The following is a 27259-nucleotide window of genomic DNA, read 5'->3' as shown; positions in this document are numbered from 1 at the left end:
GGGAAAGGGGACTGTGAACCTCGCTGGATTTGGGGGCTTTATTACGCTTTTGTAGACATTTCACAAAACACACATTTCATCGCCTTCTCTGGAGCACATGGAAATTGTCTTCCAGCGTGTGCATGTGCAGGGGGTGTTACACTCGCAGAGTACGCTTTGCCTGTGCTGTCAAGTGTAAACAGACCATTTCTGAACTAAAAATAACCTATCCTCTGAGTAACAGAGCAGCTGATCTCTGCAGCCCAGATGCAGCAGCTCAAAAGGGTTAGGTCACCTATTTTTCATTAATGGTGCCATTTAATTACAAATTGCCATTAAGTTCAATCCTTTGGAGATTTAAAACAAAGCGCCTCCTCGCTTTCCTTCCACCAAGAACTCGCTTTAGCGCATTCTGACAAAAATACAGATAGCAATGACAATCTGTTAAGTAAATTTGATGTGAGGCCGCCTAACACCACAACATGCGTTACCAGGGGCTCCGCAGCGGCTTTTTGGGAAGAGATTTACCTCTCATTTAAAATCACTCAGCCGACCTAAGGCATTAACCAGTCTGGCCTGTGCTAACCTTCCCTTCTCTTGGATCTCCAGGCACCTTGCAGATGCTAGTAATTTAAGTCCAGTGGTCCTTTAGGGAGGGTAATTATCCACTCTGCGGAGGAGGAGGAGGAATCAAAGCCCGGAGAGGCGAGGGAGCTTGCAGAGCGAGGCAGTGGCAGAGCTGCTGGTGGTCTGCCACTCTGCCAGGCCAGCTCTCTGCGTCTGGACCGCATTTGCATTCCTATTGGCATCTGTCAGATGGAGTTTGCATTAGACACATCCTTTTTCTGAGGCTCTGTTACTGGCACGTCCTGTAATAGCGAAGCTTCGTTTCCTCTTGCTGAGCGGGTCAGAAGGACCTTGTCCGGGGTGTGGATGCAGAGCACGGCATCGCACCTTGCTGCTGTTCATCGCAGCGTCGTGCAAAGAGGGGACGGTTGCAAGATTATTTTATTTGTTCACCCTGATCTCACACGTGAGCCATTTTCCCCCGTGTTCCCTTTATTAATGTTCTGTCTAGGTTTTCTATGAATAATTAAGATCCTAATTTGCCAAAAGAATTAGGTCTCTCAAGGTACCTGCAATCAGCAGCACTTCTCCTCCAGCAAGGAAGCCGCTGTTATTTAGTTGCTGACAGTAATTGTTATTGTGAGACAGAAGCAAACGTCAAACTGCAGCCTTGCCATTCCGCGCTGGCTTTTGTAACAGAAGATTTTCTCCTTTTGAAGCAAGAGAAGCATAAAGGGGGAAGGGGTGAGGGTCGGAAAGTGCACGGTGGGGATGTGTTAGAGCGCTGCTCTTCAGAAACACAATTGAAAGTCCTTTTTAAATGCTCACTAGAGTGGGACAGATGAAATTAGTGCTTTGCTGCTATACCATCTACGGCAGGGTTGTCTCATCGCTAACCGCAGATTTAGGGCATTTGTGGAAATAGCCGGTGACAAATGGGTTTTCATTAGTTTAGGAGGGAAGACTGCAACGGAAAGTGCCTCCCAGAACCATCCATCACACTGCCCTGCAACGCCTCAATAAAAGACTTCTAACAAATGCTGAGCAGAGGACAGATCTCATCAAAAAGCCACTATTCAGATTATTCTGGCAAGGAAAAGAATTGCAACTAGCACCCATGGAGAAAAGTGTAAAGGAAAACGGCCTCTGTTCCCGGTCCCTGACAAAGGAAGAGCAAAGCAGCGCAGCCAGGCCTGTGACTAGCTGACAGAACCACGCACAGCAAACGCGTGCAAAGTACCGCTGGCCTCAAGGTACACCGTGTGCAGGGAAACAGCACCCAGCATCCTGCCAGGGACAGGGCAGCTCCGACGGCAAAGCTTCCAGAGGCTGACAGCACCGTTTGTTTGCCGTGAATGCGCTGCTCAGAAAGCGTAGCGAGCGGACTATCTTTGTTCCTACTGCCGAAGTGTTGATTTCGCAAAAGGAATTTGCACTTAACAATATGCCCGGGTGTAATACTTCCCCCACCGGACAGAATCATGACTTCCAGGGGGTTACACCCCCTCAGGATATCATATCTTGGGCTGCTGCGTCTCAACAGGAGGCATTAGTTCAGGATCGCTGCGTGACCAGCGCACAGCACCCCCGTCTCAGTGGTACCCAGATACCCCATCCACAGTTTGAGCTTAGCAGCGCCCAATGCCGATTTTACACACCATAACAATGCAGGCCATCATAGCATTGCGCTTTTTTTTTTTTCCCATGGCATTTTTTTTTTTAAACAGAGTCGGGCCCAGCTGACTCTCGGCCTGACACGAAGAGGTTGAACACTGTGTGAAACACGGAGAGCTTCCTGCAGGATGTCAGTGGAAGATTAACTGCAGGTTCCTCACATCTGTGACTTGTTGCACTACTTGTAGACCTTCTTGCTCTCAACCTAGACTGTCAACGGGTCAGTTGTCTTTGCTGTAGGTCTAGGTGGAGTTCTCCAGCGATGCTAGGTTGTGCTTTGAGGATATAAAACACATAAGGGACAAGAAGAGGCTTAAATAGCGTAAGAGCTGGGTGTCACACTCTGCTGCTGCCTGACCCAGGTCAGAGCAGGTCCTGGGGAGAGTGGTAGGCAGCCCGGCGCTCCGTGAAGCTCTCCGAGCTGCTGTCTCAGCCGAGCACCACGCTGCAGCTTGCATCTGCCTCTCCCCAACTCGGAGGGAGTCCTGCTGGGATGTGCAGCAGCTTGACTCGGGTCCTCCCTCTCAATTCTTGGGAAATGGTCCGAGCGTGGCCTCCCTCAGGAGAGATGACTCACCCAGGCGTGGCACACACGGGTCTGGGCAGCCCCCATCAAGGGGAATACAGCACCGACACTGGGCTATGAAATTGTCACTGCCAGAACCCAGCTCCACCTTGTGGGTCGCAGCCACAGAAGAGAAGTGTGAGAGGGTACTACCAGAGAATATAAGAAACTTCTGCTCAACTTTTTCTCCCACACTCCCAAATCCCACCCTCCTCCCTCCATATTACAGGGACGGAGATGCAAACCAAACACACCTTTCTTGGAGCTGATCTCTATTTCAAAAGAAGGCTGCTCCTGCAGGAATAAAATATGAACACTGGCATGGGGTGGTAAACAAGTCCCTAGAAATTTTTGCCACCCAGTTACTTCCTTCCCTTCTTAAATACCCTGTAACAAATATTACTACAGTAGCTCCAGCCCCATACATTTGTGAGAACACTTCATGCAAAAAAAAAAAAAAAAAAAAAAAAAAAGAACCCCCCACCCCCAAAACAGAAAAGCCCTTCCCTCACTATGCAGGTCTGGAAATCCCGATGTTTCCTCATCACCCCTGGGAGAGGGAAGGGCTTTGCCTAGACACAATCCAGCACAGAGCCACCAGCAGTTCTCCACTCCAGCAGATTCCCAAGGTGCCAGACCTAATCCTGCCCTGACTTGCAGTGCAGCGCGTGGAAGCTGTGGGTTCCTCTCGTGGTCACCAGGCGAGTGAAAGGAGAGGCAGACCCTGAGGAGCTGCACTGCCTTTACACAGCTCTGCCGAGGTTCAGCTGGGTGCGGAGAGGGCAGTACTCGGCACCCAGCGCTGGCTAAGTACCGGGGTTTCTGCAAACCTGTGAAACATTCCCAGGATTACTGCTGTCTTTGCCTAACTTATAGTGGCAAAGAGGGCAAAAAACCAACAACAAAAATCCAAATCCATCAACACTCCTGTAAGGTTACTAACTACTTCTACACAGACACCGCTTCGTCATTCAGCACAAGGCTAAGCATGCTCCTAGGGAACTACGGGGGCACAGTGGGCGCCGGGGGGGGGAGGGGGGGCACACAACTTTCCAGGTTTCTGTGGTGCTTCCCTCAGGCCTTGCTCAATTCCCATTACTAGACAACATCTACAATAACTCACAAACTTCCCACAGGCCCCGCAGGGCACTGGTCCCAGCATGCTCCAAAATGCCTCCCGTTCTCGTTTAATCCGGCCAAGCACGGCAAGCTGGGACCCGTACGCTTCACAAGGAATACTGCTCGGCTGACACAGAGCGGGACATCTCTGTGGACTGTTTCCCAATAAAAAAGAAACAAAAAGAAACCAAGAGCAACTGCTACTTGCTCCATTTAATTTCAATTAACTGCAGCCCTTAGAGGCCAGGAGAGATGCCAATCTAGCAGTTTGTTGGCCACCCCCTTGGGGATGTCCCATTTCTCAAATGCCCCTTTCCCAACCGAGCCTCTACTCTTCTCGGCTCAAAGTTTTAACAAGTCATTAAATCCCACTGTGTTAAACTAATAAGAGCTTTAAAACCTGCAGTGCTTTTTCCTTTGGAGGATGTGACTGAACAGTGGAAAGGACACATGGACAGGCAGGCACCCTTCTCTGCAGTGGGGACTCTGCTACCTCTGGAAGCTCCTGACAGTGACCAGAGTTACTGGATCCTGTTAGAAAGACACAATGTAGTTAGGGCTGGGGAAGAGGAAAGGGAACAATTGCTGTCCTCCGTGTGCTAGAACTTCTCCTCTCTCTCTAGGTGGGTAAACAGGCAGCTTATTGGCAAAAGGCAAGTGGTTTCCTAAAAAACTACTGAAAAAACACGAAGGCTGCTCAGCCCCTTCCCCTAGAAAACTGTAAAAACGTTGGGAGACACAGTGTGGCAGCAGGGAGGCTGGGAAGGCAGCATGGGGACAGCTGCTGTCTCTGGACCGTGCCACAGCCACGGCAAGGTCCAGAGAGGTCTGGCTGTGACTTGTAGATGCTCCGTGCAGAGGATTCGGGAGCTCAGGTGCTCTCTGCCCTCTGTCTGGGTGTTCAGTGGGCAGTAAGGGGCTGCGGCTGGTCTCCACGCTGTCCAGGCAGCTGCTGGTATGTTGGCATATCCTGCCCAAACAGGCATCGAGGCTGTTCTGTGACTGTGATTGCTGTCAGTGACCAGTCCCAGCTCAGGCTCCCCTCCTCCGGAGGTGTCTCCTCTGAGCGTGCTGCTGCTCAGTTGCTCTCTACCAGCTTGGCTAGTCCCTGCCGGATCTCACTGAGCTCAAATATCTTCACATCCATTATCTCTGCCACCTTGGTGACCTCATTCTGAATCTTCTCCCTCTCAGCCAGGGTCTCTGCCAGCGTCTGCTCGGCCAGGTGAAGGCGCCGCTCCAGCTCTGCGTTGCGTGCCTCCAGCTCCTGCAGAAGGACACAAGTGCAGTGAGGTGGCCGCCCCAGCACTGATACACGCTGCTTACAGACCCACCACCCTTATCTCCACAAAACAGCCCTGCTAGCACCCCAGTACCAGGCTCCCCACACCCTGCGAGCCCAGGTCTCCATCGCTTCTTTCACCGAGGGACCTCCCTATCTCGAGCCACAGCACCCGGCATGCACACACATGTGAGCACATGTTCCCCAAACTCAGGCATCTGCCCACAGTTTGCAAAGGTGCTATAAACGCAGATCTCCTCACATCCCTATAAGTCTCCAGATCTGATGGCATTTGATGTTTGGAGATATTCTGCCACGGAAGCCAGTGCCTGTGTACAGGGGTAAGCCCCGCAGCAGATCCCCTCGTTCAGTAGCTCAGAGGTAAACACAGGCAGGCAGTGTCCCCAGAGACTGCACGACAGATCGTGCTTCCATCTGTGTCCTTGCCCTGAGGCGCAGAGCAGCTTGCATCCCTCCTGACAGCCAGACCGAGTCAGAGCTGTGCTCCCCAGCCACCCAGCAAGCTAAGCAGGACCTCTGAGAGACGGAGGGTCACAGGACATCACGGGTCCTGCTCCAGTCCCGCGTCAGGGGCTACTGCAAGCGCTAGAGGAGAGTACGCGAAGGTTGGGTTTGCTATTGCCTGCTGATTGTGCCTCGTGTCACATCTGTGAGAGATACAGGAAGGGTGGAAGAAGGCAGAGACATAGACAAGGACCTGTTCCCATCATCCAGAGGCAGAGAGAGGCATGGCAGCTCTGCGACATTCACTCTTTGGCTCAGAGAAATGGGGACGGATCCCTCTACTCTGAGTGCAGAGGTGTCCCAGATCTGCCATCCTTACCTGCAGCTTCTGCAGTGTCTCCTCACGCTCGCCCTCTGTTTCCCATCGACTACATTTCTGGCTCTTTAACATCTGAATCTCCTAAAATGCAAGGAGGAAGGGCATTATTTCGGATCCACCCCTGTCCCCATGGGGCCAGCTCCCACCACATACCCCAACCAAGGCTCCTTCCCTCACCACAAGGATAACATAACCACACTCAGCTCCAAATTTTCATACCTTCCTTTCTAACCTTCTACTTCTGCTGTACCTGATGCCTCCCTCTAAGCCGTTAGTCCCTAACCATGATCACCAGCTGAGTGCCAGCAAGGTTCAGTGGTCTCTGCACCCTGCTGTGTCCTTGGCTCAAGATCAGATCCCAGGCTCTTGGGGCCAGGGTCTCGACTCAGCTGCTGGATGAAAGCCTCCGCACACCTTTGCTCCAGCGTCTTCCCTCTAGCCTGAGTAGGCCTGGGGAGGGGGGAAGAAATCTCTTCTCACTATGGATCAGGAACCCCAAAACACCTCCCCTCCCCAATCCCTGCTTTGTGGCTCCCACCCTAAGGCTCTGTCCACCCACCCTGCTGAATCGCGGCCACCAGAGCGCCTGCAGATGTGCAAATTGGAGAGATTCTCTCCACATCTCCCCTCCTTCACAGCCTGTGCAATTAAAAAACTTGGCTTTAAATCATTCATTTAAATGCAGTGAAAGTGAGAAGCATTTCCTACACTGGAGGCTAGCTGCGGCTGCAGATGGCTGAGAGGGGACGGGGTAAGACACAGCCGTTCGTGCAGAGCCTGAGATTCTCCACTCGAGGCTATTTGCACAGAAAACTCCCAGCACTTTACTCAGCTTTGCTTCTCTGGGGAGGAAAATCACCGAGGGGGCTGCGCTGGCTTACAGAGGCAGCATGTGCAACAGCAACAGCCCGATCTCACAGAAGCTATAATGACAGACAGGGTGTTGGTGATAGACAGCCCACCCAGCTTCAGGCTTCGCTCTGCTTTGCGGGGTATTACCTCGTCTTTAGCCTTGATCAGTAGTTCCAGCTCCTCCAGGGTTTGGCTCAGCTCTTCCTTGTTGTTCTCGCTGGAGGAATCGTGAGCTCCCTGTGACTCCAGTTCTGCTACCTACACGGAAGCAAGCACAGGGAAGGTGTGCTCAGGGATACAGAAATGTCCTGACACCTTATCTCCCACAGTCATTCTTTATCATGTTTTGGCTTCCTTGCAAACCCAACCAGGCTTACAACAGGAGAGCAGCTCCCACCCTGGGGCTGTTAGGAAAAAATTCTCTCCTCCTGCTCTGCCTAGATCATGCACAGAAACACACTGCGGTGAAACTCGGTCTGGAGACTCCGTCTCTGTTTTCTCCTGAAGTTTTGCACTTCCAGCAAAGCTCAACTGGCTGACAACAAGGACAGGAGCCTACAACCCAAAGTGATGGCTAGATCCAGCTCCCTTCACAGCCCTGGGCAGAGATTGCCGAGGGCAAAGGAGTTACTGCAGCTCAACCACAGCCGAGCTGGGAGGAAGGGTTTGCCCAAGCGTACTCCCTCTTCCTGAAAAATTCAGCCCAGCGGCTTACATTATTCATGAAAAGGATTCATTTTTAAAGGCTCATCAGAAGGTTTGCAGCAGCTATTGCTGGGGTCCGAGCTCTCACAGGGCCTGCGCTGAGCTTCCACGAGCACCGCTCCAGCGATGAGTACCCTCACGCAGACGGGGCTCAGACCCTGGTGTGACACTGTCCCACGAGCAGGGGCAGCACTGCCAGGGTCCACGTAAACAGTGGTTGTGAGCTGTCAGGCTCACAGGGTCATGGCCAGAATTAACCCGCTCTGGTCCCAAAACACCCCAGTTTAGGGACAATAATTCAGGTGTTTCACTGGGTTACAGTTTCTTCTGTGATTCTGCAAAGTCCCCAGTGGCTGCCCTTCACCCAAGGCTCATGAAACCCTCACTCCAAGCTCCTGGCTGTGAGAACGGCCACCAAACAGCCACGAAAACACAGAGCAATGGCAGGGAAACAGCAGCCTGATCCAGCCAGCCCCAAAACCACACGTACACGTGCACACAACCAAGATCTCTGCTGCACCTAGGGCAGGCTCCTCCTGCAGAGGAGGATATTTGTTCCGTGCAGCTCTTTTACTGTCTGACTTCAGCACAGAGAATTAGCAATGGGCACAGCGAATCCTGGGGGATAGCTGTTTTCTGCACAGACTGGCCACACAACAGCCATCAAGCGGAAACAGCTGTTAATTGCTATAAATCCCTGCTGTCTTTTGAATGAGCTATCTTGAAGTGAAATAGCTTTATGCCTTCTCCAGGGCTCCAGAGTCCTTTCCCAGCCAAACCCCAACCGTCCTAAAACCCCTTCCCCAAGCACTCTGCGGTTCTTCCCTCCCAACAAACCCAGCCGTGTGACTGTCACTCCTCTGCCCAGATGCACGCAGGCTTCCTCGGTTGATCTGTGACCTCTCTGACATTACGTAGGTCAAAAGATCCTATTATTCCAACCGAACAAGGGCTTGTTTGTACTGCATCACCCGGGTTTCATGATGTTGCAGCTTGGATTCAAGCTAATTATAGCAAGTAGAACAATCCTCATCCTTCCCATCAGCAGCCAGAAGACTGCCCTGATGCCCAGCTCCGGGGCGGGGGGGGGCATATCGGCCTTACTCAGTATTGCTGGCAGCTGGGAACTACACCCAGAAAACCCGAAGGGAAGCTGGTATTCTTTGACTTTGTGCTCTGTTTTCCTCCCTTTATCCCACAGAGACTCAGCACACCCCCAACTTGCTCTGCGGAAAGCGGGAGCTCTTGCGAGCGCTCCCTAGTTACATGGCCTTATTCCTTGACATGTTTTCCTTGCCAGGCTCATGCAGCATCCTGGATTTCCATCCCATCTCCTGCTGACACCCATGGAAACTGATGGGAGAATGGGGTCAAGGGCACCATCTGCTCTGGGACGGGGCTTCCTCCGACCTGCTCTGCAAGAGCCCTCCTGTGCTCACCCGCTGCCGCAGCGTTTCCGTCTCCTCCTGATAAGCAGCCAGCTGCTTCTTCCACTGGTCCACGTTGGCATTGGCTTCATGGAGAGCAGCCACGAGCTTGTTGTTGTTGTCCTGGAGGCTGAAGAATTCAGCCTCCCACTGGACCTCGCTCACCGAACTGTGTGAGAGAACAGGGGAAGTGTTTGACAGAGCATATGAGAGTCTCAGCATGAAGTTTTCTTCTCTGAGCGCTAACATGTATTGAAACAATGCTCTTGGAAGTGCTGGGCAGCTCCCTGCTCCTCCACAGTTTTCTATTTAGCTTTCATATTGCTTCCCAAATTTAAATGTTTCTTCTAGCCCCAAATCTGCATCTCTTTCCTTTATCCCTGGGCAATATTTGACTTTGAGGCCATGTGTGCTTGCTTGAAACTACAGAAACCACACTGTAAGATTAGTGAGGTGGGGAGTGGGGGGGGAGATACAGCTACTATAGAGGAGCTTTGCCATGTGGGACTGTGAATCCATTTTTAAAATCATTGGTAGATCCAAGTTTGCTTTGAATAAAACCCTACCACCCCAGACCCAGGAGAAGGTAGCAAAGGACACGCTTTGGATTTAAAAATACTCTAAGTGTTCAGCTGGGAGCTCAACGGGAGCCACAGGGCAGAATCCAGCCCAGAGTCTTTTGAACAGACAAAGCCCGGAAGCAGCAGGGACTTTGCCGGAATCATCAGGGGAATTAACACAAATGCAGCCCCGGGCCAGCTGGAAAAGTGTGAACATCTTCTGGTATCACAAACTACCGATCTGTAGATAACTGGCATCAACTCAGCCCCGCTGCGGGCACAAAGCGTGCTCCTTCCCACGCCGCCTGAACAGCAGATTTCACCTCCGAGCTGGAATAACTTTCTATTGGGAAGAGGGGAAATTGGTACGGTGGAGGGTTTGAGCAGCAGCGGACATGAGGCATTATTCAGCTACCTAAAGAAGTAGTGTTGGGTCAAAAGCATTTGGGATGGCAGGGACGTGCACCAGGTCCTGCCAGAATAGAGAGTTTAGGAGTCAGGAGCAGAGAGCACTTGTGACAGCCTCACCCTTCTGAAAGCATCTTCTTCAGCCGCTCCTTCTCTGTTGTTATCTCAACATCAGCGCTTTGGCTCCGGAATAGTTTATCTTCTCCTGGCCCATTGGAGCTGATGATGGGGCTCGGGAGTACCTGGGGGATGAGGAAGCGGTGGTTATCACACAGCAGTGAAGACACAGAGACACAAGGTCCCTGCAAATTCATTCACAGCCTGAGTTCACAGGAGTTCTCAGTCCCTGCCCAGTGAGAAATGCTGGCTTTCAGTCCTAACTCTTAGGTAGCGCTGTGCTTGTCTACACGGCAAAGATCCTCATGTACGGATGGCTCGGCAGCACCAGTCATGGCACAGTGACGACTTCAGAAGCTGCGTGGAGACCTCTCTTGGATAGGTAGGTTAGCACTTTGCTCTGCCAGCAGCTGCCCTGCTGCCACGTCCTCCCTTTCCTTGTCTCCATGCCATGCTGGGGCAGCAATCCGAGTACACAGACACCCTGAGCAGGTGGGCTCACAGCTTGCATACGCCAGCTATTCCTCCCTCCCGACTTGAGGTACCGAATTCTCTGGCCCTCAGCTTCCCCTCGACAAATGCCAGCAATGTTACAGCCCGTAACTCGAGTCCTGCAGCTGTGCGCAACACTCGAGCTGCTCAAGCTGGCCGGTTCCGGGGTTTGCTGAATTCTTCATAGGATTTTCTTGCTGGTTCTCAGAGCAGTGGAAAGACTTAAACTCTGAACACAGACCTGCCAGGCCACCTGGGTTCGCTCACAAGTCCAGCTTCTGTACCTTGAATTAAGACACCAGGTGCCATTGGGACAGTGCTTCTCAGGCTCAAGGAACAGAACCTCTGCTGTTGCTCAGATGACCACAGCACCCACTTTCCAAAGGTGTGGGAGAAGATAGTCACAGCCCCTGCACCAAAGTATACCCTCCTTTACGACTCCATATCCCTGCGTACATCAGAGCTAGCAGAAAAACAATTCATCCTCCCAGGCTGGAGGGAACTGACAGTGGAGCAGAGATGAACATGCAGAAGCCAAAGCAGACTTCGCATCCTCCGGCCCCTCCAGAAGACCCTGCCTGCACGGTCTCCTCTCCCAGCAGGGAAGAAGCTTGGCACCGACAGGACAAACTGAGCTATAAAAAGACTCTCTGAGCAACTAGTCTCTGGGATCCTAAGCTGAGGGCTGCAAGACCAGGTGGCTGGTGAGCCTGCTGGAGTTCATAGGTAGCCCTCACATGCCTGTGACAAGGACAGCCACCTGCTTTTGGAGTCGGCTGACAGCTATAAATAGAGCCAGACAGGGCCGTGAGATGTATTGAACACCAGCTTCACGAAGCCTTCCAGAGAGCGGCTGAGAAGCAAAACTCGCAAAACACAACCCTGCCTCTCCTTTATCACAAGATGGGGAAACTGAGGCAGGGAAGGGGCAGAAGTTTCCTGTTCTGGTGCGTTGAGCCCCTGAGAGTCCAACTGATACTGATAACAGCTGAAGATGCTCCACACTGTTTTGTTGCTTACATTATCCACAGTGACATACTCCATGATGGGGATGCTAAATGGGATGGGGATTGGCCTAAAAGGTACTAGAGGACAGAAGAGAGCTGCTATTCTGGGATTTCCCCAGCTCTGAAAATCTGAAGCCCGAGTAAACTAGTGCAGATGCAGAAAGTGAGGGAGCCCTGATTTAATTTCAGGAGACAGATCTGCTCTCTGCTCACTTGCAAACAGAAACACAATCAATTATTCAAGGATAAAACTCATGTTTGAAGCTCTACTAATGTAGAGACTGTGAATCAGCAGTGGGACAGCGGGAGAAGGGATGACGGGCTGATGTATGCACCGGCTGGGGAAGGCAGGACAAGATCTGAATGCCCACATGGCAGGGGACACCGTGTGCGTCACTGTGTCACCACGCTGGCTGCCATGGCTGCAGGCAGGGGCCGTGCATACTTGTGCCTGAGCTCTCCCACCAAGAGCCGAGGCAGGCTGAATGGGAAGAGTGGGTGTGGGTTCCCATCACGGCAGCTTTAGCAAGAAGAGAAGACACAGCCTCAGGCCATTTCCCTGATCTGTGTTTAACCTTCACCTTCTGACCTCCTCATCCATTCTGCTGCAAGGTGCCATTGCAGCACAGGGGAGATGAATGTGTCCTCTTATGGCACCTGATGAGTTCTGCCTGGCGTAAACAGGATGAGAGGGAGTATCTCTACTCCCAGCCTCCATCTCCGGGCCAGGGGAGCTCTCATGGCTGCAGCTGGCCACGAATCTCTGTCTTGGGCAATTATTTCTGGCAAGAGTCTTTTACCTAAAACTTTGGTTCTGCTATGAATGCTCTACTCTACTCCCTTCTTCATTTGCCACCCATTAGGATAGGGCTTAGAGTTAGCAGGAGCCAAAAGTTAGGCAGACTTTCCCCATTTTTGCACCCCACATGACATTTCCAGTCTCTGCAGAGCCACCGCCTCCACCTCCCCCTCTTTTCCCTGCAGGCCAAGGTGCTGTTCGCACTCCCTCCTCCTCCTCTGCTGCCACTCCATCTGTACTCAACCCAGAGAACGCAGAGTCCTCCATCCCTCAGCTCCTCTCCTACTGCCAGGAGCTCTGGAAAATGCAGAGTCACCTCTGGAGTGAACTATTTGGGAGGGCAACTTCACCATCAGCACTGAACTGCTTCACCATGGGGAAAAAGCAGTGCAGAGTTCTCCACAGCTTATCCTCTCCCCTCCATCCTACTGCTGCTGGAGTTGGTTTAGCCATACAGGGAGAAGGGTAACAATTGCAAGCACAACGCATGCGAGAATGATGTGTGACGGGCTTAAGCTTTCTGGTTTGGCCTCCTAGGGGAAAGAAAATTGAGTGACTGTCTGTCATGCATGCAGTTCTACCTTAGGGGAGAGTTCCCAAGGGGTGTGTGATTTCTACTCTTACAGCACAGCTTCTCTTCCACAGTGGAAATGTGACAGAAACAGAAGCCTGGCCAGGACTCCTCTGTCACCAGCTCCAAGAAATCACTTTGTCATTCCATGGACAGCACCATCACCTATCAAGAGACACTTGAAGAAGAACCCCCTGCAGCACCACAAAAGGAAGAAAAATGGTTGGAAGTGCCATGTGTCTTTCTTATGATCTTCAACCAGGTGACATGCCCGCCTGCACGCGGCTTGCCTGTTATTGTCACACTGAGCTCAGGGAGAGCCACAGTTCTAAAGAAAAAGAAGAAACAACAAAAAAAACAACACCCACCCAAATACCAAACCAAAAAATCCCAACCCCCACACTCTTCCAGCATGGCTTTACAAGACATCCAATGGTTTTGGTAGTTTAACTGGCAAAGAGGGAGGAGTGTGAACCTTCCCAGGAGCTCCAGTTAAGCACTAATTAGTTAATCTACTTCATGTGCTTCAGTAGTGACCTCAGGACCACAGGTGTCATCACAATGTGAAGCTCCAGCCTCAGTGTCTGGCAAAAAAGCTCTCAGGGAAAAAGGGATGAAAGCAAGAAGTTACTAGAGGAGATGAGCGCAGTGGCCACTTTCCCTAGCTGTCATTGCTCTGTAGTGAGCTTTACCCACACCCCTTTCCAAGAGTTACCTGGTGAGATGTGATATTCAGGGCAGGATTGGTCAGCTCTGTTTTATCCTGGGACTTCTCCCTCGCCAAACGGGCTGCTTCTTTCACTTCCTGGAACTTCTCTGCAAACTAGAGGGGAGCGGAAAAGTCACTCTGGCGCTACACCGAAATGCGGAACCAACTAGAATTGATGCCTGGGTTACTCCTCCCTTCACAGCTTCATTCAGCATGCTTTTTAATTTCTCTTCAACGATAAAATTCAGGGAATAGCCCCTTCTTGCCCCTGCCCGTGATTCTGGCACTCAGGGCTGCGGGGTTAGCTGAGTAGCAATGACAGAAATGGTGCCCAAAGTCCTAATTCAATTTGTGATGCTCAAAACACTCTGCAAATATTACTTTAAAGCTCTTCCTGCCATCTCTGCACCTTGCATTAGATTTTAGCACAGTGAGAACAGCATTACGTCAGGTCCCTAAAGTCTTTTCTCCAGAGGCTGATCTCCCCTTCAGGGTTTCAGGGACATTCCCCTGTCAGCAGCGAGTTTCTGCCAGCACCTGCAGCATTACCTGGGAGAGATGCTGCTCCGAAGCAAAGCCCAGCCCGTACACTGTGTTGGCTCGGCTGTCTGCCCATTGTCCAAACTTTTGGGACGTCTTTGTGAAGGTCATGTTGGGGGTAATAGTGCTGTTGATGATCGCCTGCAGAGAGAGGAAACAGTGAGAGTCAGACAAAACTCCAGCCTGCTGCCCTGGGGTGGTGGTGTGGGATTGATCACTATAATCCCTGTATACTCAAGGAATTACGGGTAGAAAACTCTGGCCTTTAATCTATAAAACAACAGTTCAGGCTTTTGGTGACCAAAAGCCTTTCTACTCCAGCTACGTGAGAGGAACAAATCTCATCCATCTTATCTACTGAAAAAGAAAAAAAAAAAGCCTCAGTATCATCAGCCTCCTCCATTGCTGGAAAAGAAGATGAGAGACGGCATCTCTGGGGTCTTAACAACTTTCTGATGTTCTCCATTTTCATGGCAAGTAAGAGAAGAAAAAAAAAAAAAAAGGCTTAAACAGCAGCCAGGATTAGCTATTGCGAAACATTCTCTGCTGGTTATGGTAGCAGCAAAATAAATTTCCTGGGAAGATTGCAGAATCTCTGCCATTGGAGGTCTTCAAGAACAAGTCAGGAAAACGCCCATCAAGAACAGTTTAGGGGGAGTTAATCGCATTTTGTGGAAGTGACTGAACAGACTACTTCAGACTCCCTCAACCTCTGTCTGTCATTTCATTATATCTACAGGGGTTGCTTTTAGCACAGGATAAAGGCTCTCGGAAAAAGCTGGTGTTTTGCATGCTCAGTGGGGGCAGGGGGTGAGAAGAGAGTGGGGCGGGGAAGGACAACATCAGACCCTAGGGCACATTTTTCATCAGCACTGATTCTAGTGCCTAACGCTAAATACACTTGAGCACAGAGGCAGTGTTTTACCTTCCATTCCCTGCAGCAAAGGTGCCAAAGCGCCCACACTGAGAATTGACCAACTCGACACCAAAAACATCAACACCAGAACAGTCTTTGGCTGAAAAAAAACCCTGCTGTCCATCTGTGTGACGCTGCCAGCAAACACCCCCTACCTTGGTGCCCCCCACGCTGATGATCCGGTACACATTGCGTGTGGCATCGTAGAAATAGGAGACAGTCAAAGCGTGCTTGCTGGCAGGGATCCAGTTCCGTTTGGTGGCAGGATCGATCTGGAAAACATGGGCCCTGGTGCTGAAGATTGGCTGCTCCCTGTAAGAGAGACGAAGAAGGCTGTCAGGGGAGAGGGGAAGCTGAGCAACGGGGGAAGAGCACTGACTTCCTGGCACTTGTGTTGCCTTGTGCACCACCAGCAGCACTCCTGCTATTTGCCTCCTCTCCGGGGATCGGAGACGCTAGGTGCTGAGCACTGCAGCCCCCGAGGACGCAGCATCTCTCAACCAGCAGCCTTTCACTGAGCCTCTGTGCAGGGAGTAGCAGCTCCCTGCTGTCTGGGCTGGTGTCATCTACTGTCCCTTCTTATTAGGGGAGTCATGACCCGAGTTCTTCATCATTCCTGCGAGCTGCTTTTCCAAGACTTCTGGGCTTCTCTGTGCTCTCCACATCCTTGGCACTCTTCTGAAGCCCATGTTAGAAGCTGGGGGACCAGTGGCTGATGCCCTTGCAAGGTAAAAGCCCACGGCTGTTTATGCCTCCTATCTGGCAGCACGATGACAGCAGCTTTCACTGCACACTAGTGACCTTGGCCGACGAAAATACCCTTGGCACAATTAGCAAAGTTATCAAGGGTGTTTAACTACAGGTAGAGGTTTCTACCTCCCTCTCGAGCTTCTCTGTCCTCCTCTGCAGCCTTCAGACATATCCAAAGACCACAGCCTGGTCATTCCAGCAATAACAGACTCCGTCCTCAGGTTAGTAGATCTTATATGCATGTTCACCCAAGGATGGACATGCAACTTGCAAGCAGAAGCACAAACAGAACACCACAATCTCATGTTTGGGGTATACCAGATGGCCCTGCACAACACAGCCAGTGTGGCAGAGTTACGCTAAGGATTAGGGGTTATATTATTTTTAGCCTGACGTGAAGCTTTCTTTCACCACCCCTCAGCACCTTAGTGGTCAGTTCCTGGTGACTTCACCAGGTATACGATTTCTCTGGCTGCTGTGTTATTTGTACTTCGTAGGAGATCTCCGAGCTGGAGCTCTAGGGAAATGGATGGATGGAGGATGTGTTTGGGATGTGAGCACAAAAAGCGCCTTCCCCTCAGCACAGCTCTTCCTCCCTTGACTCATGCCTGGGAAGCGCATCCTGCAGCGAGAGGTCACATCACAGGATTAAAAGCAAGTCACTTAACAATGAATTAAAGGAAACACTTCACCACGCAATGTGCAGCTGCTGCAAGAAAGCACTGAACCAAGCACTGCCCGGATTTTGTAACCCGTAGTATCTGAGCTGAAATAAGGAGCTGAATCTCAGGCACCAGGATGTGACTTGAGCATTTCAGGAGGCAGGAAGGAATATTTCCATGGTTCCGTGACACAACAGGCCAGGTGCATCAGGGCTTGGGGTCTTCATTTGCCTTTGGTTAAAACCCAAGGCACCGGCCATTGCCGTGCTCCTTACCCAAACCTGGTGAAATCTGATGTGACTGGAAACACCCCACACCCCCGCAACAGCCATGAACAAGGCACAGTCACAGTCCTGCCATGTGCAAGCTCCCAAAATCCAGACGTGTACGTTTCCTCTCCATCCCAAGTCCTCAACAGCTGCTATGAGCAGACCTTCCCATCAATCCAAAGACAAACATACCTGGTGCTTTCTGAACCCATCACCAAAACTTCGGAAGGAAATAAAATACTCCCTGCTACCTCCCAGTTTCAAGCCTTGTTACAGCCCTGACTCGGATCTCTTCTCTAAACCAGCTTCTTCTCTGCACCCTCTCCACCTGGTTTTATTCAGTCACAGTCCATTTTTGGAATGACATTCAAATTTTCCAGGCTCCACTAACAGATACTAAATTTTACATGGATCATCACTTATCCTTCGAGGCATTTACAGAGTGGGGAAAACTAATGTTTCTGCACCTTAACCCCCAAGTCCTGAGCTAGCTATCAGAAAGAACGGAGGAAGGACATTACCTAGTTGTTGACATTTGTTAGTAAGAAGGGTAAGACAGACTACAGTCAGTGGAGTTAGTACACGTCTCTCCTCCAACAGCTTCCTTCTCAGGTCTCCTAGCTGGACTGAGGCTCCTGTTTGGTTTTGCCTCCACAGTGATTCATTTCCTAGCGATGGAAAAGTCAGCCGTTATTTATCACACAGAGCACAGACACAATGTTCAACCAGGCAGTGTTTAGGGGCTTCGTTCGTCCCAAACTCACCAAGCTTGTAATTTGTAATGATTTCTCATCACTGAACAAGTTTTCTTCCCTGTCATGGGAGATAATTGGGTGAGCCGTGTAACTGGAGTAAATCCCTTTGGCAGCAGGCGCTGGCTGTTGGGAGAGGGCCACAGAGGAGCCTGGAAGGCTCTAATGTTTCCAGTCACACGCACGTGATGCTGGCTGCATGACGGAAAACCCTCCTCAGAGATCACCCCTCACACGCACAGCGGCTATTCCTGTGCTCTCTGTTCATCAGCGAGGTCCGCGCCCAGAGCCAATGGAAACCATCCTGCTGACTGCAGCAGGTTTCAGACCAAGTGATGTTTCAAACAGCCCCCTGAGAGACCACTGTGACATTCCTGGAGATAACCCTTCTCTGCCCACAGGGACGGGGTTGCGGCAGCACCTGGGTGTGCACCCACCATGCGCAGTCCCTGCCCTCCGCTCCACAAAGCCAGGCATCGTCCCAGACCCCCACAGCGAGGAACTCGGGCGGCTGCCCCATGCCGTCTCCCCATGACATGCGAGACAGCTGTGCTATTCATTTGCTTTGTAAATTAGTCTCTCCCAGCAAATGGTCCCCACCCTGCTCTCCCCCATATCAACCAAGACTGCATATCTCAAAAAGGGAACAAAAGAGTAAGAAAGTGAATTTGCATGATGAAGGATGCCTGTAAAAGGGGTAGAGAGCCCAGATCTCCCAGCCCCTCTGCTAGGGCTGCCTCCAAGCAGGTCAGCTAAGAAGCCTTAATACCTGGAAAACCCTGTTGTCTTCCTGCTGGTCACTCCAAGACAGCAGAGGCTCAGACGGCCACCCAGATGCCAACTGTCCTGTAATTACCGTGTCACTAACCACAAAAGCCAGCATTACTTTCCTTCCGAGCACCAGGAGTGGAAAATAAAATGCCACTGGAAGACCTACCAGACAGGCAAAAAGCCCATCTTCACAGGGGTTACCTTATCCTTTTTCCACTCACATGAGACTGAGTTGGCTGCTCTCTCGCCCACCGCTCAGCCCCAAGGCACGCACGCTCTTTTCCTGGTCTCAGCTACACCGAAATACGCACCGCTGACAGTGCTAATGGGGAAGAGCGCTCTACTTTTTGTGCCTTTACATAATAACCGCTGTCTCTACACTCCTCATATGCGTGTTTGTGCCTTATGGTCTTCCCTGGAGCAACAAAACTCCTCGCTGTCTGCAAGAGGTCTACCCTTGCCCGTTACAAATGCGAAAGTCTCGCAGACTCTCCGAACGGGCCCGCTGCCAGTTACACCAGATGTGCTTTGCTTCCAACAGATAGCAAACTGGCACCAACAGCAGCAGGGCTCGTCAGCAGCTTCACCTGCCCGCCTGGTGCCAAGGAGGGAACTCCTGCACCCACCTCCCTCCCAGGGAAGCACAATATGCAGCATCTCCTGAAATTCTCTCTCATGTTTCCCCCTTCCTCACCGCAAATGGGAACAGTTGGTGCAAACATGCATGTGATAACGGCAACTGGAGATCGCTTTATGGCGTCGGCACGTTATTGCCTTCTCACAGCTACCTGAGCATAGCGCCAGCCTGGCACGGGGCCAGGGCTTTCTAGGAAGCAGTCACTTAAGCTCTGTAGGTAATGCTCAGGAGAACTTTGTGCTCTGCTTGGGAACAGCACAGAGACATTCATGCTCCTTTTGCATTGCTTCTGCAGGGAAAAAAAAAAAAAAAAGTCTGTTTGTTTGTTTTAAATCCAAATCATATAAATTGTATCCAGCTAGCACAAGAATTTCATTGTCGAGGATACTGGCTAGCCTGGAAACCTGCCTTTCAGTACTCACTTGCTTGTCTGACAAGGTTAAAGCAAACACTACAAAACAAAAGCTCTCCTAGAGCCTAAGTGGTGGAGCACAACAAAAAAGAACAGGCAGAAAGAGTAGGCAGCAATGCAAACCAAGAGAGAAGCAAAGCAAGAAAGTCTGCAAATCTAGGGGAACATCTCTAAGAAAGTCACAAATGGCTTATTAAACGGAAAATGGCTCTACCTCACCCTTTCTGCAGTTCCTTTAGCAGCAAGGAACCACGGCAGGGTTTGACACAGGGGAGTGGATTCACAAGGTGGGGACGTGGGCAGGACTGCGGAGAGGAGCGCAGAGCAGGAGACACACGGGTGCTGAGCTGTGGTCCGAGATGCGCCGGTGGAGTCATGTCTGAGGCTTCTGGCCATCCGCATTCAGCTTGCTTCTGGCCAAGCTACTGACCTCTCGTTTCCAAAAACACTACAAAGCGTTTAAAAAATAGTCCTAAAAGTGCCTATGATTCAAACCATCACGTTCTCTCTGCCGCTACAGCCCTCTTTTCCCCCTGTGTTTTAAGTGTATATGCTGGACACGCCACACATCCCTAAATGCTGACTCTTCTTTTCCTGCTCCCAGCTGGGAGTCCCCATAACAATACAGACATAGCAGCGAAAAGGGCATGTGTAAATAAAACCACTTACATCCCCCCAGGGCTGTCCTTCGCAGATAATTAAGAAAAACCAAAGCAAACGACTGAAAGGACAAAGATCTGGCTGAGACACCGACACGATCAGCAAGTGCCTGATGGCAACTGGAAAGGATCCAGGTCTCATCGCTGCCAGCGTTTGTTCCCAGCCCAGGGGGGAAGGGCAAAATTCAATATCCCTCCTCCCGCTGACAGCTTAAAAATGACCTGTCCCCCATGAATGTTCCCTTACGCTCCAGCAGCAGGCTGCCAGCTGCCAGGCAAAGCCAAGCAGCTAAAAATTAAACGAAGAGATGATCTAACTATTTCCTCATGTGTTCTTCACATCAGCAGAGCACCTGGCTCCAGGATGCTGCCCGAGTAAAGACCCAAATGCCTCCTCTTGTGGCTTCTCCTTACAGAGAAGCTGGAAAAAGGTCACGGGGTGTTTGGGAAGGACACGTGAATATAGGGTATGGATCAATCATTTCCAATTTGCTTGCTGACTGGAGTCTCTGACTCAGTGGTCGTTAAGACAACATGTAGAACTGCATGCTAGTCTCATTTCCACCTTGGTTCTTATATTATTCCCCTCTCTACAGCATCCAAATTGATTTCTTAATGAATAGCTGCTTATTTCACCATTGCCAGGAGAGCAAATCATTATTTGTCCTCTTAATTTATGGACTCAGCAGAGTAGCAATGGACAGAGCCGGCCAAAGGGACCACGTTTGCTAAGGCTGGATGAGGGACCTCGTCAGGTTAGGACACACCGAGGCGCTGCCAAGGCCCTGGAGGAGACGCAGGCCCTGCAAGCACTGCCCTGTGCCAAGGAGGTGGCATCAATCCAGTCCCTTGCACAAGCACCACATTTTACCTAGCAGGGAAAGAGCGGGCATAAAAGGTGCCAAAGTCTGGGGAAGATGAAAACCAGTGTTGCCCCCTCTGTTCCGTGTAATCTGAACACATATGTCACTGGATGCATGGATTGTCCTCGAGTGTCCTGCCTGGATGTGGGCTCTACCCTCCTCTTTGCAGACATGTGGGCCTCTTCCTAAGTGGGATCTTCTAAAATAACCCAGTGCTGCTATAGAGACCACGTAACAGAAAGGGAGACGAGCCACCTCCCAGAGAAGCCCATCCAAAGAGGGACCGCAGCATCTCCTGTTCAGGAGACAGCACCAGGGACTGGTGCCAGGATCACCCCATGACCCACCTGCAATGCGTGGGATCGTACGGATCGGTGTATACACAGGTGGCACAGTAACACGGGCTCACCACACCACAGTAAAACAAGGTCCAAGCTAAAGCAGAGAGGAGCTCAGCCTGTCTCCCTGCCCCAGAGCCCATCACACACATCTACCGACACTTTGAGCAAGCCACCTTTAATCCCCCTCCTAGGAATGTTCGTAATAGAGGGATTTCGCAGAGTCCTCTCTCTAATCCTCACCAGAAAAGTACTCTCAAACCTGCAGACACATCTAATAGCAGAACAGAAATAAAAAGGTGAAGGGATTTTTGGTTTAAACCACAGGAGTCACAGACGGAGCTGGGAGCAGGGCATGTTCCCCACTGCGCGCTCCAGCCTCCCACCACGAGGTAACAGCATACAATCCAATATAAAAATAAAATAAAATAATCACACCCATATCCCATTTTACGGAATAGTCCCAGGTTAAAGGGAGGGAGAGACAACCTTTCAAAGAGCTGCTCAGCAAAACGTTTCTCTCTCTGTCTGAATTTCGATAGCACGGTGGCAGCTCCGGTGTTTCACTGCACACTCGCTCTCTTCACCCCACCCCAACTTCAGCTGCCTGTTGGGGTCCCTACACCGCACAGGCTCCTCACAAAAACTCTATTTTATTGCTTTTACTTTTTCAGGGTATTTCCAATACAAACGGCACCCCTTTGGGAAAAATTCTGTTTAATTACAGGTTCTCTCTCTCCCCAGCAGGTTCCTAAACCTCCGGGCAACTGCTAAAATGCAGCCCTCCTGCCAGACCTCTCCGAAAGGGAGAGGAAGAAATCAGGTTTTGATTGTTTGCTTTAGATCTTTTATTGCATCCAGCCATGCCTTTGCTCGATAGCTTCTACACCGGGGGTGGGGAGGGGTCTCTTTCTGACTGCACAGCTGCATTTGACTTACGCTTTGTCCTTGTTCTCCTCTGATTTTCTGTGCAATCTGGAAGATTTTTCCCACTGAGATCCTCTTTATTTTTTTTGTTCTCGGTAATTCTCGCCTCACAAGCCTGTCTGCCTGCCAGCGACATGCCCATTTAGTTAACTGAATTACTTATTGCATCCTCCTCATCTGCCCCCATCCTTTGCTGCATGACCAGAGAGAAGAAACCTGTGTTTACTGCGGAGAGGGAAGCTTTTAGTCACCATTCCCCAAATTTATACTAATATTTCTGTCCCGATTTCAGTTCCAGAGCGAGGTGTGTGACAAAAGAGCAGGATTCAAACCTAGACACAAGTATAGAGTTTTAAGAGACATTTGGTGGGTGAGTCCAAGTTCAAAGCACTCCAGGGATACAAATACTGAGTATGTTTGAGGTTTAGAATAAAGTCTTTTAGCCACTTGAGGCAGGAGCTGGAATGTCCTGGGGAGGCTGAGCTCAGGCTTCGTTCACTGCATCTGCCTCGGTGCTCCTGGATGGGGCTTCAGTCAAGGGCATCTCTAGGAAGTCCATGTGCTGTTCTCCACCCTGCACCTCCTCTCGCTCACTGCAGCTTCTCTGTGCAGGCATATTCATTTACTTGTCAGAAAAAGGAGCCTCTCTGCACTTGGACGCAGGGAGGATAATCACTTTAAATACCTCGTTCTGTATCTAGGCAGTCTGTGTTCCCCCTTCATCTAAAAACCAAACCAAAAGTGCAATGCAAGAAATCACAAAGTACCAGATCAGCAGAATCCTTTTGTTTCTGTGGACCACAGGCACAACAGGACTTAGCCACAAGGGCAGGGAAGGGCTTCGGGGGTCCGATATTCCTGCTGACAGCAGTGGGATACCTTCAGAGTGCAGAGACCTAGGAACGTATTTTTGCACTGCGCCCTGTGGCTCGGCTCAATGTGCAGCCACCATGAGCAAGCCCCCCCAAAAAAAAAAGAGATCGTCTTCTGATGAAAGACCCATTGCCAGCCACGGCAGGAGGTAAGGATTCCCCAGTTCTCACCGCAATCTTCCCAAAAGTCCTTTCTCTCCACAAGGTCTGGTTTCCTGGACGGGTGTGCGCAGGGCAGCTTGTGCAGAGCAGAAAGGGGTACGGGAGAGCGTGTGAGCACGAGAGAGATGTGCCTGGGCTCTGGCGCGCAGCCCACCGCCGCGCTGAGTCAGCTGGGAGGCCGTGCTGGCTGCGTCAGGGCTCTCCCTTCGCCCGGGTCACCAGCCACAGTGCTCGAGGGTGAGAAACCCGGCAGCAGCACGGTGCGGGACAATTTGAGGGAGGGGGCTGGCCAGGGCAGAGGGGGGAAAAACGTGTTTCAGGCAGAGCCCAGTATTTCAAAAGGCAGAACTGGAGCACAGAGAGGGCAGGAGAACCGATCTCCTCCTCCACTGCTGTCTGTCTTTGTTTCTTTTTATCCTCCCTCAGCAGCTTGAATAGCTGCTGACTGTATGTCAGCGCTGTTTGGGGAAGTGTGGGTTAATGAGTCAAACCTCATCTTTTTCCCTTTGCATTTCTCCCCAAGGTCGAACCCTTCCTCTGAGCCAGGGACTGGGTGTAACTCCCCGAGAGCCCACAGACTCTACTGCTTCACTGTAAATGGGCGCAGAGGGTGCGCTTTGATATCGCCTACCCACGATTCGGGCAAAGCCCCCAGGACACTGAACTGCAAAACTGCTTTGGGAACAAAGTTTGGGAGGACCGATTCCCAGCCCTTTGTTCTAACCACCAGGCAGGTTTTCAAGCCCTCTTAGCTGCAGCTTCGCTTTCATTCTGCGCTGCATAATGTCACCTTGGGGAAAACGCACAAGATGCTGCTAGTGTCCAGGTGGGATTGAAGGAGGCCAGACATCAACCCCACAGCCACAAAGGGGAGGTGGAGCGGTGCAGCTCCAGCAATGGGAGCTGGCTAGGGGCTGCTTTCCCTTCTGCCTCCCCCAACTCCCGAGAGATTACCCAGCAGGGCTTAGCACAGGAATGAAAAGCAGCTGCCTCATGGCCCTTCTGCAGATAAAGGGCAGCAAAGGAATCCTGGCTGAATATGCTCCTGTTGGATCAGCGTGGGGAACGGCGACAAGCATGCAAACTCAGGCACAGAGAAAGGGGATCAAGGGCATTTAGAGACACAATACAGCTGAGATACATATTTTTTTTTCCCCATTTGGAAACCAGTCTCCATCTACAGAGCATCTTGGCTGCTGAACACTGTGCTACCGGGTGTCTACAACACAATCTGTGCATTCACCTTCCTGGGACAACTGTTACTTCTGCTACTAAGCTTCAGCAGCTCTTTCTTTTGAGACACACAGACCGTTGCTGGAAGTTTGTACAGCAATTAAAGTTAAAAAACCCAGCAGGGCCAGACTGCAGCTAAGTAATTCTTTATACATTCCAGAAAATATGTCCAGTAATAATTAGAACCAGAGATGCATGCACATTTCAAAACGCTCCATGCCTCCACCACATTCACTCTCTGCATCTTTATTATAAGCTGCAGGACTCGTAGTACTTCCAGGCACGGATGCCTGTTCAGCTTCACTAGAACAAGTCCCTAAGATCTGCTGCTATTTTCGACCTGCCCTTGCCAGAGCTCCAAACGCACAGCCAGCAGCCCCTCTGGCAAGGCCAGTTCAAATTGCCTGTTTACCAGAGGTCAGCAGGATGACAGTATGGATAAGAGCGGGTGAATTAACTTGCTTGATATATGTAACAAGCAGGTAAACGCTATACTGCTCAAATTAGAAGCTGGTAAGTCACATCTAGCTGTACTCGTATTTGATGATGCTATCGGCAGAGAGTCCGAGAAACGTGAGTAGTAGGTGTCCACTGAAGACTCAGCTAGGACCTAACTAAATTCACTTCCCTCAGGATCAAGGGTTATTTACAACTGTCCTCTTCAGAGGAGAAGGGCCAATGCATTAATACCTCCAGCGCAGCGGTCACAAAAGAGTCCGCGGAGAATTTATCCATGAAAACCAGAACATGATGTTACAAAGAAATCTAATATGGAGGAAGGAGACGAGAATCCCTGCTTTAAAAATAAGTTAACTAAAATCAACTGCCAGAACGTGATGCAAGAGGTGATGTGCTCTTAACGTCTTTTGTATCCAGAGTAACCTAAATGCTGCTGAAAGCTACTCAATATCCCCATGTGATCAACGTACAACCAAAAAGACACACTATCTTGGAGTTAAATAGAAATAAGGAATTTTGGGTGGAAACGTCATCTCTGGCTTAACGATAGTTTTGCTACTACACCACTATAATTATACAGTGAAATCTAAGCAGACTGAGATGGTGATGCTACCTCTACATTTTCCATGGGAGCTGGTAACCCTCTAAAGAAATCACAGAGCTGCTGGCAGCACCCGTGGTAGGTCCAACAAGGATTTGTCTGCTAACCCTGGAATAAAGCACTAGTCGTAGAATCACAGTCCCAAGCTATCTGCTTCTTAAACCCTTCCTGGCAGTTCTAGAAGTTCAACATGTAACTGTGGAGCACAGGAAAAGTTACAGGAAAATAGGACACTTTCTGATTTAACCCGGATCAGCACATACTCTGCCAGCCTCAAAGGACCTATGCCAGGCTCACCCTGCTACCGCCTCTGATTATTTGCCTCTACCTTTTCAGCCTCTTGAATCTGTGTTTGACTGCTCAATTGTTTTATCTAGGTAGTCCAAGAGGAAAATTAGCAAAAGGAAAACAAGCCCCTAAGAATATTATTTATTTCTCTCGCATTGCCAACCCACATGTTTGGAGGGAGTTGATCAGAGAGGCTCCCTACAGATCCACTGTGCTTTCAAATAGCCACAAAGCACAAGAAACTCACAACAACACGTCAGGTCCTTAAAGTTACACGACTGAGACTCATAACTAGGGCATAAATTAAATACCAGGCTAAGCTCCTATTTCCACGCCAAAATCCACTGCCGCATCCACACAGCATTATTTCACTCCTGGAAAATCTGAGGGGGATCGTAAACTAAGTCATCAGGGATTTTTCAGTCAGCTATTTGTCTGTTTAGAAATGCAAACAGGATCCATTTTACTGAATGCCAAAGTCACAACAGCCAAACCAAATCCCTGATTTCTAACTTCTGGAAAAGTTTTGTGAACACAACCCGGCTCCAGTCCTCCCATCCAGACTCCCAGTTGGGCTTTCATGCAACATATAGATCACTAGAGGCTTCCCTTACATACGAGTTTATTTAAAGAAGTTGCAGAGGTTTGCAATTATCTGCTTTCTAACCCATAAAATAAAAGGGAAGTCTAAACTTTAAAGCCTGCAATGTGGACAAAAATGCAACTTAAAACCTTAATTTCTTTTGCCATTACCTTAAAAATAGCTCAACGGCCACGAATAATAAAAGCAATTCAAGAATAATAAACTGCCAGTCTCACCCCATCTCTGCCGGGTGTCAGCTTCTTTCTCTCCCGTCCTTTCTTCAGCTGCCTGAGAGTCTCTCCACGTTTTGATTTATTTCTCCCTTCCTCTTTCTTTCTGTCTTTCTCCGGATCCGGATGCTCTTTAAATTTCCTCCGGAATTTCACTTGGAAATCTTGCTAGTTTTGCTGTCGGCTCACAAACCGCCCAGTAATCCCCGAGGTGCGGGGCACGGAGGGCAGGGACCGCCCGGACCCCACCCCCCCCACCCCCAGGGCTGCGGGTTCCCACGGCCACTTCCAGCCCGGAGCTCTCGGCGGGCAACTTCGGCACCCCCCTCGGTGGCCAGCGATTCCCCTTCTCCGGCTCCCAGGATCCCTCCTTCCCTTCAGCATGGGAGGGGAGCAGCAGGATTAGGTGGTGCTTTCCCTTGTAGACAAAGCCGTCTGCTGCTCCGGCAGCCCCGCGAGTTTGGCCCCGCAGCCCCAGTCCCGCCGCCCGCTGGATGGCGATTTCTTTGTTCTTTTTTTCTCTCGCTCGCTCTGTCTCTTCCCTATCCGCTTCCTCCCTCTACCAACTGCCCCATCTCGGTCACATTTCTCCGCTTCTTCTCCCGACTTTATTCCCGGGGCCGGGGCCGGCTCGGCGGCACCACCTGCCGGGCAGAGC

At 50.7% G+C, this 27259-nt stretch overlaps 1 protein-coding gene across 1 annotated transcript; it reads right to left on the bottom strand.

The window, feature by feature from the left end:
• Positions 1–1634: 1634 nt before the first annotated feature.
• HOMER3 (homer scaffold protein 3) lies at positions 1635–27141 on the bottom strand. The gene is made up of 9 exons (XM_082495230.1): positions 26608–27141; positions 15289–15445; positions 14227–14358; positions 13684–13791; positions 10103–10224; positions 9027–9183; positions 7030–7140; positions 6031–6111; positions 1635–5171 (listed from the first exon to the last, which is right to left on the bottom strand). The coding sequence occupies exons 1-9, from the start codon at positions 26610–26612 to the stop codon at positions 4983–4985; spliced, it is 1062 nt and encodes a 353-aa protein (XP_082351356.1). The 5' UTR covers positions 26613–27141; the 3' UTR covers positions 1635–4982.
• Positions 27142–27259: the final 118 nt, after the last annotated feature.

This window comes from Vanellus vanellus, assembly GCF_965231255.1.
Source record: "Vanellus vanellus genome assembly, chromosome: 25".
Classification (NCBI taxonomy): domain Eukaryota; kingdom Metazoa; phylum Chordata; class Aves; order Charadriiformes; family Charadriidae; genus Vanellus; species Vanellus vanellus.
The sequence above is the reverse complement of the archived record's forward strand: the minus strand, read 5'-3'. Positions and strand labels throughout refer to the sequence as shown.